The following is a 13,299-nucleotide window of genomic DNA, read 5'->3' on the forward strand; positions in this document are numbered from 1 at the left end:
ATGAATAAAGCTTTAAAAATCCCAAGGTATTAATCTCTTAAAAGTAGCAGTTTTCAGTTGTTGGAGGAGAGGGGTATACCAAATTAAACATGTAGGGGGACGGTGGTATTTCTCTAAACTTCACTTCCCTTTTTCAGGTTATGATAAGCCTCTTTTCTAAAGAGCATAATTTCTAGTTTGAGTAAGAATCTCTGTAATAGTGCATCTCTGTTACTGACAGGAGAATGTTGTAGACCTTAGGTATGCTGAAGTAGGGAAAAAATAAAGATTATGTATCAATGTTGTAGAACATCTTGAATAAAATTATATGGATATGAAGCTAACTTAAACTAAAAATACACATACAGGTATAGATATGTACCTCTTTATATCTACCAACAAAGAGCTTAAGAAAAAAGATGACTGAGCTCATTCAACATAAATAGTGGATAAGAAGTTTAGTAAAAAATGCCTGCCTTCTACTTACTATCAAAGGTTTCAGCTTTGGGAGAGCTAAAAAGTTTGCTACTTGCAAATCTGCTTTTAATAGAGTTGGAATGCTAACTAAGCATTATACAAACCAAGACTGATTTTTTTAGTTGTAACTAAAAAATTAGTGCCCTGGGGGTCAAACTTTTACACATATTTCAGATACAGATTACTCCAGGGCATTAGAAAACTAATGCAACGAACAAGGTTTAATGTGTATATTTAATTTGTAAATAAGGTGGGGGGAAAAACTATATAATGGGCAGTACTGGGTTTAACGAACAAATCAAAATGAAGAAATCAATGAAGGAATGAATGAGGCATTTGGAGAGGCAATGGTATAGGGGAAAAAAGGGGGGGAAAAAAGTACCTTCACACAAATACCTTTGATCACATAAAAGCAGAATTCAAAAGCATTTTGTAATAGATTTAGGTGAAAGATAAGAAGAGGTAAAAGAGATAAGAGAGACCTAAGTGCCAGACACAGACATCATAGAAATGAAAACTTCAATAATTTTGCAAGAGAAAACTTTGCTTTCTGTGAGCCAAAATGCAAAGTGTCTGAATTTCAGCAGTCCTTATGTTTACATTATCAGAATTCATGACATTACCTTTTATATGAAAAGGAGTAATGAATGAATGTGCTGGAGGACTACAACCAAGCCAATCCTACCTCCACTTGAAACATTATAAATACAAAGATTTTTAAATGCCACTTTTAGAAGGAAAGACAAATTATTGAAAGGAATAATGAGACCATCTTTGGCATTAAATATATCAAAGGATAATTGTTTTCCTTATCTGAAAAAACTCATGTTCTCTCTTAACATATATGAGGACTAAGTCTAGAGGTTCAATTAGTGGTTCAAAAAACTTTAGACTCTTCATGAACCTGCACAAAACCAAGGGACATCTAAAGGGCTTACATACTTGAGTAATCCTAAATAAAACTCTGAAGAAAAGAAAATACTTCCATTACAGACCTTTGCATATTAAAGAGTAAAGGAACTATAATAATGGCAGCAAGACTGAGAAAAGACTTCACACTTATATGATTCCTTCAAAGAGAATGCAAACATTAGTTTTTCTTCTCACTTTTTAAAACAGAGATTATCTGTTACTCACTATACTGTCCACTGCTAGTTTGGTAAATCGGAGTTGGCACCGTTACAGTGGTGATGGCAGGTGCTGAAGTCTCCTCTTCAGACTTTTCTTCTTCAATCCTTGGCACTCCTGGTGCATCAGAAGATAAGTCATTCAAAATTTTCCTAGAAAAAAATAGAGAACTGTATTAATTAAAAATGTAAGTAAAATTTACTGGTTAAATACAAATAGTTAAAGATCAGAAAACTGGCACAAAGCTGCTAGTGCTTAGGACAGAAACTTAAAATATATGAATTACAAGGATAAACTCCAAATGGATCAGGGATCAATCTATATGTCAAAATGAACCCAAATAAGTATTGAAACATCAAAGACTGGCCGGGTGCAGTGGCTCATGCCTGTAATCCCAATAGTTTTGAAGGCTCAGGCAGGAGGATAGTTTGAGACCAACCTGGGCAACATAGTGAGACCCCATCTCTACAAAAAACAGAAAAATTAGCTGGGCATGGTAGCATGCACCTGTAATCCTGGCTACACGGGAAGCTGAGGTGGGAGGACTGCTTGAGCCCAGGAGTTTGAGGTTGCAATAAGCTATGATTGCACCATGGTACTCCAGCCCGAGTGACAAAGCGAAACCCCCTCTCAAAAAAACAAAACCAAACCAAAGATGAATTCTCTTTGACCTAAGTGTAAGTAAAAGCTAACTATGACCTAAAATCCACGTACAATTAGAGATAAATAAAACTGACTACATAAAATAGTCTTTTGCATTGCAAAAAACACCAAAGTAAACAAACAAACAAACAACTCCAATAATCTCGGAGAAGATATTTACATATATTATAGATCAAGGGCCAATATCCTCAATATATAAAGAACTCTTAAAAATTAAGGGGTAGGCCAGGCATAGTGGCTCACATCTATAATCCTAGCACTTTGGGAGGCCGAGACTGGAAGATTGCTTGAGGCCAGGAGTCCAAGACCAGCCTGAAAAACATAGCAAGACACCATCTCTACAAAAGATAGAAAAAATTAAGTGAGCATGGTAGTAGCACATGCCTATAGTCCCAGCTACTTGAGGGGCTGAGGCAGGTGGATTGCTTCAGCCCAGGAGTTTGAAGTTGCAGTCAGCTATGATGACACCACCACACTCTAGCCTGGGCAAGAGAGTGACACCCAGTCTCAAACAAAAAATAAAAATAAAAATAAAATAAAATAAAAATAAGGGGTAAAAAAGACAAAAAACCTGATTTTTAACTTCTCAATTATCAGATTGGTAAAAATTAAAAAGTGTAACTATATATTCTATTAACAAAGCTGCAGGAAAACAAGACATACAGTGCTGCTGGGAGTATAAAATTGGCACAACCCTGATGCAAGGAACTTGGTGACATCTAAGAAAACTACATGTTTAAGCATCAATCTCACTTCCAGGAATTCACCCTACTTCCAACAGTATGAAAGCATTTGCTTAAGGTTATTCACAGTAGCACTGTTTGTAACTGCAAAATACTGGAAATAATCTATATGTTCACACATAGGAGAGTGGTTGAATAAACTACGGTACATCCAAATAATGGGTATAACATGACATCTATCATGTAAGAAAGAAAGGGAAATAAGAAAGTATATTATTTGTTCAAGAAAAAAAATCAGGTTGGATAAAACAGCTTAACGAGTTGAGTTATCTACTGGGGGTTATGGGTGGGTGGGAAAGAAGTGAAAACGGTAGAAGAAATGGGGGGACGGTCGATGGTGCACTACTGAGTATACTTTTTTGAACAATTCTGGTATTTGGAACAGTATTAATGTTTCACATACTCAAAAAAATAAAGTTAAGGTCAACAGGGATGGGGGAAGAACTCTAAAATGGAACACAAAAACGAATGAATCTTACCATATTTCAAATAAGTAATATAATCACACCGAGGAGGGGAAAAACCCCTAACCCAAATAATTTTTGACATTGTAAATTTATAACAATCTTTAGCTTCAACAGTCTACCCAAACTCTGCCCCTTTATGTTGTTATTGCTAAACAAATGACATCTTCATACACTGTATGCTCATTAACAAGATTTATAGTTACTATTTTTATGCCTTTGTCTTTCAAATCACATAGGAAGAAAAGGGGAGTTACAAACCACAACTATAATAATCCTGGCTTTTATATTTACCTATGTAATTACCTTTAATGTAGAAAATATTTTGCTATTATCTCTCTTTAAATACTTGCTTTCTCCCAATTTCCCCCTCTGGAAATTCTATCAATGCTTCTATTAGAGCACCTCATTCTGTTCTCCATTCTCAGTTATTTTCTCAGATCCCTTCCAGTTTACCAATTCTCTCATCAGCTACGTTCATCTAGTTTATCCAACTTACTGTTTATTTTTAAAATTCCTATGAATGTACTTCTCATTGCCAAGATTTCTTACTGGTTCTTTGCTATCTGTTCAGTGAACTCCTTATTGTAAGGATGCTTTTCTCTCCTTTATCTCTTTGGAAATGAAAAACATAACTATGTTATTTTCAACAGCTCATAGACTGGCAGCTGGTCAACAGACCATACACCTTAGGTTAACAATGCTCTAGAACTGTGGTCCCCAACCCCCAGGTCATGGACTGGTACCGGTCTGTGGCTTGTTAGGAACCAGGCTGCACAGCAGGAGGTGAGCAGCAGGCCAAGCTTCATCTGTATTTACAGCTACTTCTCATCGCTTGTATCACTGCATAAGCTCTGCCTCCTGTCAGATCGGCTATATTAGATTTTCATAGTTCGAACCTTAATATAAACTGCGCATACGAGGGATCTAGATTGTATACTCCGTGTGAGAATCTAATATCTGATGATCTGAGGTGGAGCTGAGGCGGTGATGCTATTGCGGGTGAGTGGCTGCAAATAGATTATCATTAGCAGAGAGGTTTGACTGCACAATAAACGTAATATGCTTGAATAATCCCAAAACCATCCTCTCATACCAGAAAAATTGTTTTCCATGAAACCTGTCCCTGGTGCCAAAAAGGCTGGGGAACGCTGATCTAAAACAGTGTTTCCCAAACTTAGCACAAAAAAGAAGCACTTAGTGTATTAAAACAGATTCCTGCGTCCCTAATTCATTACGTGTGGGGTGGGGGGCTAATAATTTGCATGTCTAACCAGATGCTGGTTTACCAGTCTGGTCTATGATAACACTGTGAGTAGTACTGGACTCCAGAGCACTGTTTTTTAAACTAAAGTCACAACCCTCATGTGGGCCACGAAAGCCATTAAATGCATTGTGACCAACATAGAACACCAAATAAGAAATAGGTGAACCAGAAGCTGGGAATGGTGGGGGAAAGAGGGATGGAAAGGGGCGGAAAAAAGGAATACAGATGTATTTATTACCACTGAACTACACAATTAAAAACAGTAAAGACAGTAAATTTTACATGTATATTTTATCTCTAAAAAAACAGCTGAACATCACACATGATAAGGGGTAAGTACTGCTTTGTGTAACTTGTGCTTCAGATGTCTGTGTGTACATGTAAGTGTACAGATACACATACATAAATATATGCATAATTTATGTGTATGTCTTTGTATGTATTATATAGAAAACTGTAATTTAAAGAAAAATTTCTTACTGTGGATTATGGTCAAAAAAAGTTTAAAAGCTACTTACTAGACTTGCAAATAAATCTACTCTTTTGCATGACAATGCAAACATATGAAGTGATTATTCTTTGATTTCTCTTTCCAGTTTTTCATATTATTGCTCTAGACCATCTTTGTTATCCTCCCTGGGTACAGTTCACTTTCTCTTAAAATATATTCCAGATGTGGTCTAAACATTGGGATTAATTCCCGTAATCTAGACACTAGGTTTTTACTAATGTAGTTTTACTATGTATTGGTTTTTTGGGCAGCCATATCACATCAACAATAATTAAAGAGCTTAATTATCTTTTACAAATGAATTCTTAATCCAAAATCCTATACTGAATAACTTGTTTTATTTTATACAAGTTCAGAAACTTTACAGTTATTACAACCATTTCATCCTATTTGTTTCAGTCTATTTCCCTTGGCTGCTATGATCTTTCAAAGTACTTATTCTCCCCCATCCATCAAGGTACTTTTAAGTTCTGTCATTTACAAATTTGATAAGTATAGTTTCTATGTTTTTCAGATAAACTGCTGGTAAAAATACCAAGCCAAATGAGACCAAGCGAGAGCTCTTTGAGAACTTCCTCTGGATATAAATCAATCACTATTAAGGTGGGTTGTTCCAATAAAAACTCACCCAGTATTTTCACTTACCATGTAATCCCCATTTCTCTGACCTTACAAGCATATAAAAAAAACTTTTGTTAAATACCTTGCCCAAGACACAGAGACTAGGTTTCAAGAATTTTTATGTTTAAAATAAAAGAACAGTATCCCAGTGTGGAAGTTTGATTGTAAGGAAGATACAATTATCTTTCATGACAGCGGTCCTTTCTCTACGTATGTGTGGTCTTGGAGCATCTTTCATTTGATTATTAAGGTGCTATTATTTAAATGACCTTTGCTAAGATTTAGGCTACATACCAATTAAAGCAAATAAAAAGGTTTTTTTCCCAATGTAAAGCTCATATTTTATAAGGTCTACAATTAAGATTTCCTCAGAATTTATACAGAGAGAAGCCATGTGGGCTTGTTTCTTAGTACCAAATGTGTTATATACTAACACATGTGCTTCAAGATCAAATGTGTTATATACTAACATGAGATATACTTCAAAGCTAAAATCTAACACTAGCTATATTTAAAACAAAAGAAATTATGAGTATAAATGCATATAACATATACCTGGTAGCATAAAATTTTTTAAGACCTCAAAATCAATTTATCGACATTCATTTTGGATCCTTAATTTAACTGTAAGGATAAACAAAAGAGTTAGTTTAGTAGCCAATTAAATGAGGGAGAAAAGACACCAACCACCCCTTGAAAAATAGGAATATAAATAGAATAATTTAGACTAACAAGGAAGATAATTATGAGCCTGAAGTTTATTAAACTCTGAAGTAAGCTTATCGAGATCTGTGGAATTGCCCTTCCTGGAGATATTTAATATGGAACTAATTTCTACATATAAAAAATGGTTTTGGCCGGGTGCGGTGGCTCATGCCTGTAATCCTAGCACTCTGGGAGGCTGAAGCAGGAGGATTGTTTGAGCTCAGGAGTTCGAGACCAGCCTGAGCAAGAGCGAGACCCCATCTCTACTAAAAATAGAAACAAATTATATGGACAGCTAAAAATATATATAGAAAATTTAGCCAGGCATGGTGGTGCATGCCTATAGTCCCAGCTACTCAGGAGGTTGAGGCAAGAGGATTGCTTGAGCCCAGGAGTTTGAGGTTGCTGTGGGCTAGCCTGATGCCACGGCACTCTAGCCCGGGCAACAGAGTGAGACTCTGTCTCAAAAAAAAAAAAAGGTTTTGGTCCACCATGGAGGTGAGGTAGTATCTATAATTGAACACAAACTAGAGTAAAAGAGTCCCTAAAATTAGGGGATGTTAGCAAAGCATAACCCTGAGACAGCTATTAAATTAATAGTTATCTGCTAAGTACCACAGCATTAAAAAATGGTTTACAAATGTGTTGCTAAGTAGATAAATGGTGTAGATTCAGAACTGACAAATAACTAGAAAATGCTATAACCTTATCAAATGTATTCCACATTTTTAACAGAAAGGCAGCAGCCAGCACAGCCTACAAAAACAAACAAAAAATATCAGTGTTTACCCAGGACTGTTTAGAGTAAGTTTTCTTATTCTGTATGGTAAGATTCAACTTATTTGAGAGAAGTAACTTAAGATGAAGAGAAGTAATCTGTAAGGTAGTGACTTGAGGAGCTAACTGGTCTTCTAACATCTTTTTATCTGCAACTAACTAAGGCTTTCTGCACATCCTTGATTCTAAATTCTAACTATTAAATTCCATACCTGTAGGAAGGCCTCCTTGAAAGAATTTCCCTTCGTTTTTGGGAATCAGTTACACTATCCACTGACTCTTGTGAATCTTCACTTTCTGCAATAGTTGAAATCTGAAAATAAAGAAGAACGTTATCTTGATAATCAAATTTAGTTTCCATAAAATTTTTATAAATTTTAAGAAAAAGCCAAACACAAAAATACATATATAAGCCTTATACGTGCTATAGTAGGGGGAAAAAAATCAATTTTCATGGGAGACAACCACACCAATCACTCTCCCCTTTCCTTTACTTACCCTATAGACTATTTAAGATGAAGTCAGAGACGCTGAAACATCTGCAGCTTAATTTCTTTCAGGACTCCATGATACCGATTTTGAATGCATTGGTATTACTTATCAATTTTTTCTTACATTTGTTATAACAAAATTATCAATTAAAATAAGGCTCCTGACATGTGGGATAGAATGAATAACTAAATATTTGGTCAAAAATCTATAAAGTGACTATCCAAATATTTTTAACTATTGTGTAAACACTTATGAATATATTTACAATTGTACAAATAAGATTGGCAATCCCTCACCACATCCCAGATGGTTGTTTCTAACAATTTAGGAAAAAGTCCTTTCTGCATATAGACATGCTTCAAAGTTGGCAGTCTATAATTATTTTTAAGTAAAAATTCAAGGTAAGGAAAGAAGTATGCATTTCTGGTTAAGTATCCCTAGACTGAAAAGTAATCATATAATTGAACAAAGATTTTACATGGGATAATAGCAGAAACTAGAATTTATTGATAACTTACTTTGTGCCAGGTGTTATGCACTTACATATTATGACATTATTTAATATTCACAGTAAAGTAGGTGTCAGATGGGTACTTTACTACTATATCCATTTTATAGATGGAAGAACTAAGGCACAAAGAGCTTAAGTAACTCACCCAAGTCAGAAAGTTAGGAAGTAGTGGAGCCACTGCTAATACTTAGCATCTCCATTTTAGACATCCTCACCAGCATCAAAATCCTGGTGGTTCCAGTCTCAAAGCAATTTTGTCAGAAGCAGCAACCGGTGGCATTTTTAGACCATTTCTAGACTAAAAGTTCACTCACCTAAAGTGTTTATCTGTCAAACTAATACTGTCAAGTTTCTCTAGTCTAATCAGCAGGAGCCTTATGCTTCTTCCTGAACTAGGTGCACATGATGCTGTCAGAGAGAGAATTATAGTTAACCAAGACAAAAGGGTCTGTGTGGGTTAGCTCCACATCAAAACATATGGCAATGGTAGTAAAAAAAAAAAAAAAAACATATTCAGAGGTACTTGAGAAATTTCAAGGGTACTGTGTATGTGGTGTGAGCCTGATGGTTCTGGAGAGTGGGTATTCATTTTGACAGGGCTTTGTGATATGCATGCTGACTTTAAAACAAAATCAGGTAAATCCAGTACTGCTTTGCAAAATATACCTATAATAAAGTAATGTGCACCATCCAAACACTTTAAAGTACAAGTAGTATAATCTGAAAGACCTAAAAATCAATAAGCAATATTTAATGAATCCAGTAATGACAGATAAAAAGATGGGCAAGGCTGAATTTAATCTGTGATTCTTGGAGGAGTAATAATGCTATAGTTATTGCCAAAGGAGCATGTAGAAAAATTTCTCATTCACCAGTAGCTGCTGTAACTAGCCCACGCAATAGTTGCTGCGTAAACTTTTTTGTAGATATACAGCAGATTAGGAACTATGAAAAGGCCTCAGCAAAGGGTCAGAAATTCAAGGAAGAGCAACAAGTTTAAGACTGAACTCAAAGTGGACAGTACTGTGACAATTGTTGTTTACTTTCATTAATACTCCACTCAGAATCTACTTAGTTTCACTGTGGCTCTTTCTCTCTGTCCTCTGTTTGACTCTTAAATTAAAAGTTCCATCCTTACAACCCTCTCTTAAGGACTATAGTGATTTAGTAATATCCCCTCCAAGTTGAAACTCATTAAAACATTAAAATATGCTACATAAACAACCCACAGAATAGTTTTGAAATGAAATAAGTTAATGTTACTGTGGCCCTTAGTAGATAAAATGTTGCCCCTCTTTGATTTAAAAGATTTTTTCAATTCAGACAGAAGGAATTAACTTATCACTATTTAGTGATTACAACTTTTTAAATATAAAGGGAATTCAGAACTATTCAATACCATATAGTGAATGTAACATTTCCTCTTTGGGAATACTATCCAGAGAGAAGAAAGCCAATTCCTATGAACTCTCTAACAAACCCCCCCAAAAACAACAAAACAAAACAACAACAAAAAACTGCCAAAGAATATACCAACACCTAGAATGAAGGCAGCTGTAAACTATGGTACAATGTAGGTACCTCTATTGTAACACAAATGTACCAATCTGGTGGGAGATGTTAAGAATGGAGGAGACTATACATGTAGGAGGCACATGGGAAATCTCTACCTTCTTCTCAATTTTGCTGTGAACCTAAAATGGCTCTAAAAAAATAAAATCTCAAAAAAAAAAATCATACTGGATTCACATTTCTGAGATTAACAAAAATCATGTCAAAATCCATTTTATAAATAATTATTAATTATGGTTCAATATATATTTAATATATTATTAAAAATAACCCCTTGGAAAATTATATCTCATAAGTATCACAGATTACTACCACATTCCAATGACGGAACCTCTTTCTCTGGTCCTCATCTCCTATTACTTCTCTTATTAACCACTTCCTAAGTTCCTTAAATAGGTCTTTAATTTTGGCCACTTGCAAGTCAAGAAGCTTTCAAAAAGCCAAACTACCACTTGCCGATATAAAGCTTTTAGATCTGTATTTCACAACTTTGGTTTGTTTAAAACCCATATCGTCTTTTTATATGGGGGGAAAAACCTCCTAGTTTTGATTATTTGAAATTTAAAAATAAACTATATAGTGACTAGAACCAAATCAAAGCAATGGTAATATTAGATGTTTTCTAAAACTATACATGGTTCTCTGGAAACTTAAGTACTTTCCCTGGGTAGCGCTGAGACTCATGGTTTAGATATAGTTTTTTACTCCTTGGATCAAGAAGCTTAGTAAACATCTAGAGCAATGATCTTCAAACTCTTAATTTGCAGATCTCCCTTATAAATAAGAAAATTTTACATAAGTATATATATCTTACTTGTAAATTTTTAAAGTGTACTCTTTATAAAACCAGAGTTCTTAAAGAGATAGGATAAGTATAAATATTAAAAACTAATTTCTACATTTCTTAAAGGTAAATCATTTTTCACTATAGTGAGAAGGATGTGATTTTATATGCTTCACTAAAAAATCATTTAATACCTTATAACAGTGATTCAGAAATCTGATTCTAAGCTTGGGTTTTTTGAAATGTGATTTAACAACTGCTAGTGTTGAAAAAGAGAACTCATAATAAATAGAAAAAACTAAATACATTTTAGGCTGTGTTTTCATTTTCATTTACCGATTATGCAAGTTTTTTTTTTTTTTTTTTTTTTGAGACAGAGTCTCACTTTGTTGCCCAGGCTAGTGTGAGTGCCGTGGCGTCAGCCTAGCTCACAGCAACCTCAAACTCCTGGGCTCAAGCGATCCTCCTGCCTCAGCCTCCCGAGTAGCTGGGGCTACAGGCATGCGCCACTATGCCCGGCTAATTTTTCTATATATATATTTTTAGTTGTCCATATAATTTCTTTCTATTTTTAGTAGAGACAGGGTCTCGCTCTTGCTCAGGCTGGTCTCGAACTCCTGACCTTGAGCGATCCACCCGCCTCCCAGAGTGGGAGGATTACACTCAAGGATCCCAGAGTGCTAGGATTACAGGCGTGAGCCACCGTGCCCGGCCCGATTATGCAAGTTTTTAACAAGATTTATCTAGTGTATTTTAATCTCCCTGGCTCTAAGTCAGTTTATTATATGCTCATATAAAAGTGTTACTATTTCATATTTTTAACAAGTTCAATACCCACTGAAACTCTAGAATAGACTTCTGAACAGTTTAGAAAATTTTATCTCTAGTGTTTTTAAAGTATATAGATTTGAGTTTTTAAAGGAGACAAACTTACATCTCCAACCACTTTCCTCTTTGCTTACTCCATTCCAGCAACATCTTTCTGCTATTCCTTAATATCCCAAGCATACTCTCACTTGAAACATTTGAGTTTGCTTTTACTATCTGCATGGGTCTCTCACTTCCAAACCTTAGGATCTTCATGGCTTAACCTCCTTCACTGCCTTCTGGTCTTAGCTCACTGTTCCCTGACCATGTTAGGTAAACTGGAACACCCTTCCCTCCACATCATTCTCTATCCCTTTCCCCTGCTTTAGTCATCTCTCTAGCACTTATCCTCACCTGACATACTTTATTTTTTCATAGTCTGTTTCTCTTCATTCAAATATGATCTTCATGAGAATAGAGAAGTATTATTTGTTCATTGCTGTCTTTCATACCACATAGAACATGACTGGCACATAGCATGTGATCAATAAACATTTGTTGAAGGAATGGATATAATAATTTAAAGTAATATAATTCATAAATCCTCTCTCTGGCACTATACTGAAATGGAGGAGAAGTGAGGGTGTCACCGTCAACCCCTATACATTGTGAAATTCACGTTATTTTTGCAAGGATTCTCACATAATCTATTGAGAGGTGGTTTATGTATATACATACAGATAAGGTTAGGGCACCAAAGCCAAGCCAGATATGAAATATTAGTACATATTAGTTTTTATACTAATTATATAGATTAATTTATATAAATAGAAGTCCCAATATCTTATTCTCACATCAAGAGAAATGAATTTTGTATATTTTGAAAATTTTGTTCAGGAATACTAATATTCTCTCATCTAGAAGTATGAGGAACCTCCTTGTTTGATCACCTCTTCTGATATAAACTACTTCCAAGTTAATAATACTAATCACTATTAACCACTTCAAATGACCATTAAAGTTTAATAAATTTTCCATGGTTTAGGCCCTTTAAAGGAAAATAAAAATAGTATGTTTGTGTCTCTATTGTAGTATCCAATGTTCAGAAAGTCCAATTTTTCTTCTGCAAATATACACACTTAAAATTGTAAGCATAGCTTACTTTAATGGAAAAATGTGTTCTTGAAAAGATGAATACATATTTCTATAAAGTTAATGGCCATATAATCCCCAGGTCCAAATTATTTTATTTTTTTAGAGACAGGGTCTTACTCTGTCACCTAGGCTAGAATGCAGTGGCATGATCATAGTTCACTATAACCTCTAACTCCTGGGATCAAGTGATTCTCCCATCTCAGCCTCCCGGGTATCTGGGACTACTGGTGTGTGCCTCCGTGCTCAGCTAATTTTTTTATTTTTTGTAGAGATAGGGGTCTCACTATATTGCCCAGGCTGGTCTCAAACAATCCTTCTGTCTTGGCCTCTCAAAGTGCTAGGATTATAGGCATGAGACACCACACCTGGTCCTCCAGGTCCAAATTATGTTGTCTCAAAATAAAGATTAAAATTAAGAATATAATCAACAATATCACATATTAAAACCAAAAATTATAGTCTTAGCAAATTTTGTGGCTATAGTTTTGGTAATTTTTGGGTGTTCTTTATAGAAAGACCTTCTTCTATATGGCTATATAGGGATGATGTGACCAAGGTCATTTGACTTATAAATGTCCAAACTGGATCTAGTTTTCCTGATTAGCAGGTCAAGTTCTTTCCACTATTATTAAGAGGAGAATAT

General features: G+C 35.1%; 1 protein-coding gene across 3 annotated transcripts in view; it reads right to left on the reverse strand.

The window, feature by feature from the left end:
• The window catches only part of CREB1 (cAMP responsive element binding protein 1), a 68,076-nt gene that overhangs the window by 26,427 nt on the left and 28,350 nt on the right, over positions 1–13,299 (reverse strand). For all 3 annotated transcript variants that reach the window (XM_069467832.1, XM_069467831.1, XM_069467830.1), the window contains 2 exons: positions 7,548–7,648; positions 1,594–1,736 (listed from right to left, as the gene is read on the reverse strand). In XM_069467832.1, coding sequence (XP_069323933.1) covers positions 1,594–1,736; positions 7,548–7,648 — 244 coding nt within the window. The remainder of the gene's footprint in view (positions 1–1,593; positions 1,737–7,547; positions 7,649–13,299) is intronic.

This window comes from Eulemur rufifrons, chromosome 1 (assembly GCF_041146395.1).
Source record: "Eulemur rufifrons isolate Redbay chromosome 1, OSU_ERuf_1, whole genome shotgun sequence".
NCBI classification, from domain to species: Eukaryota; Metazoa; Chordata; class Mammalia; order Primates; family Lemuridae; genus Eulemur; species Eulemur rufifrons.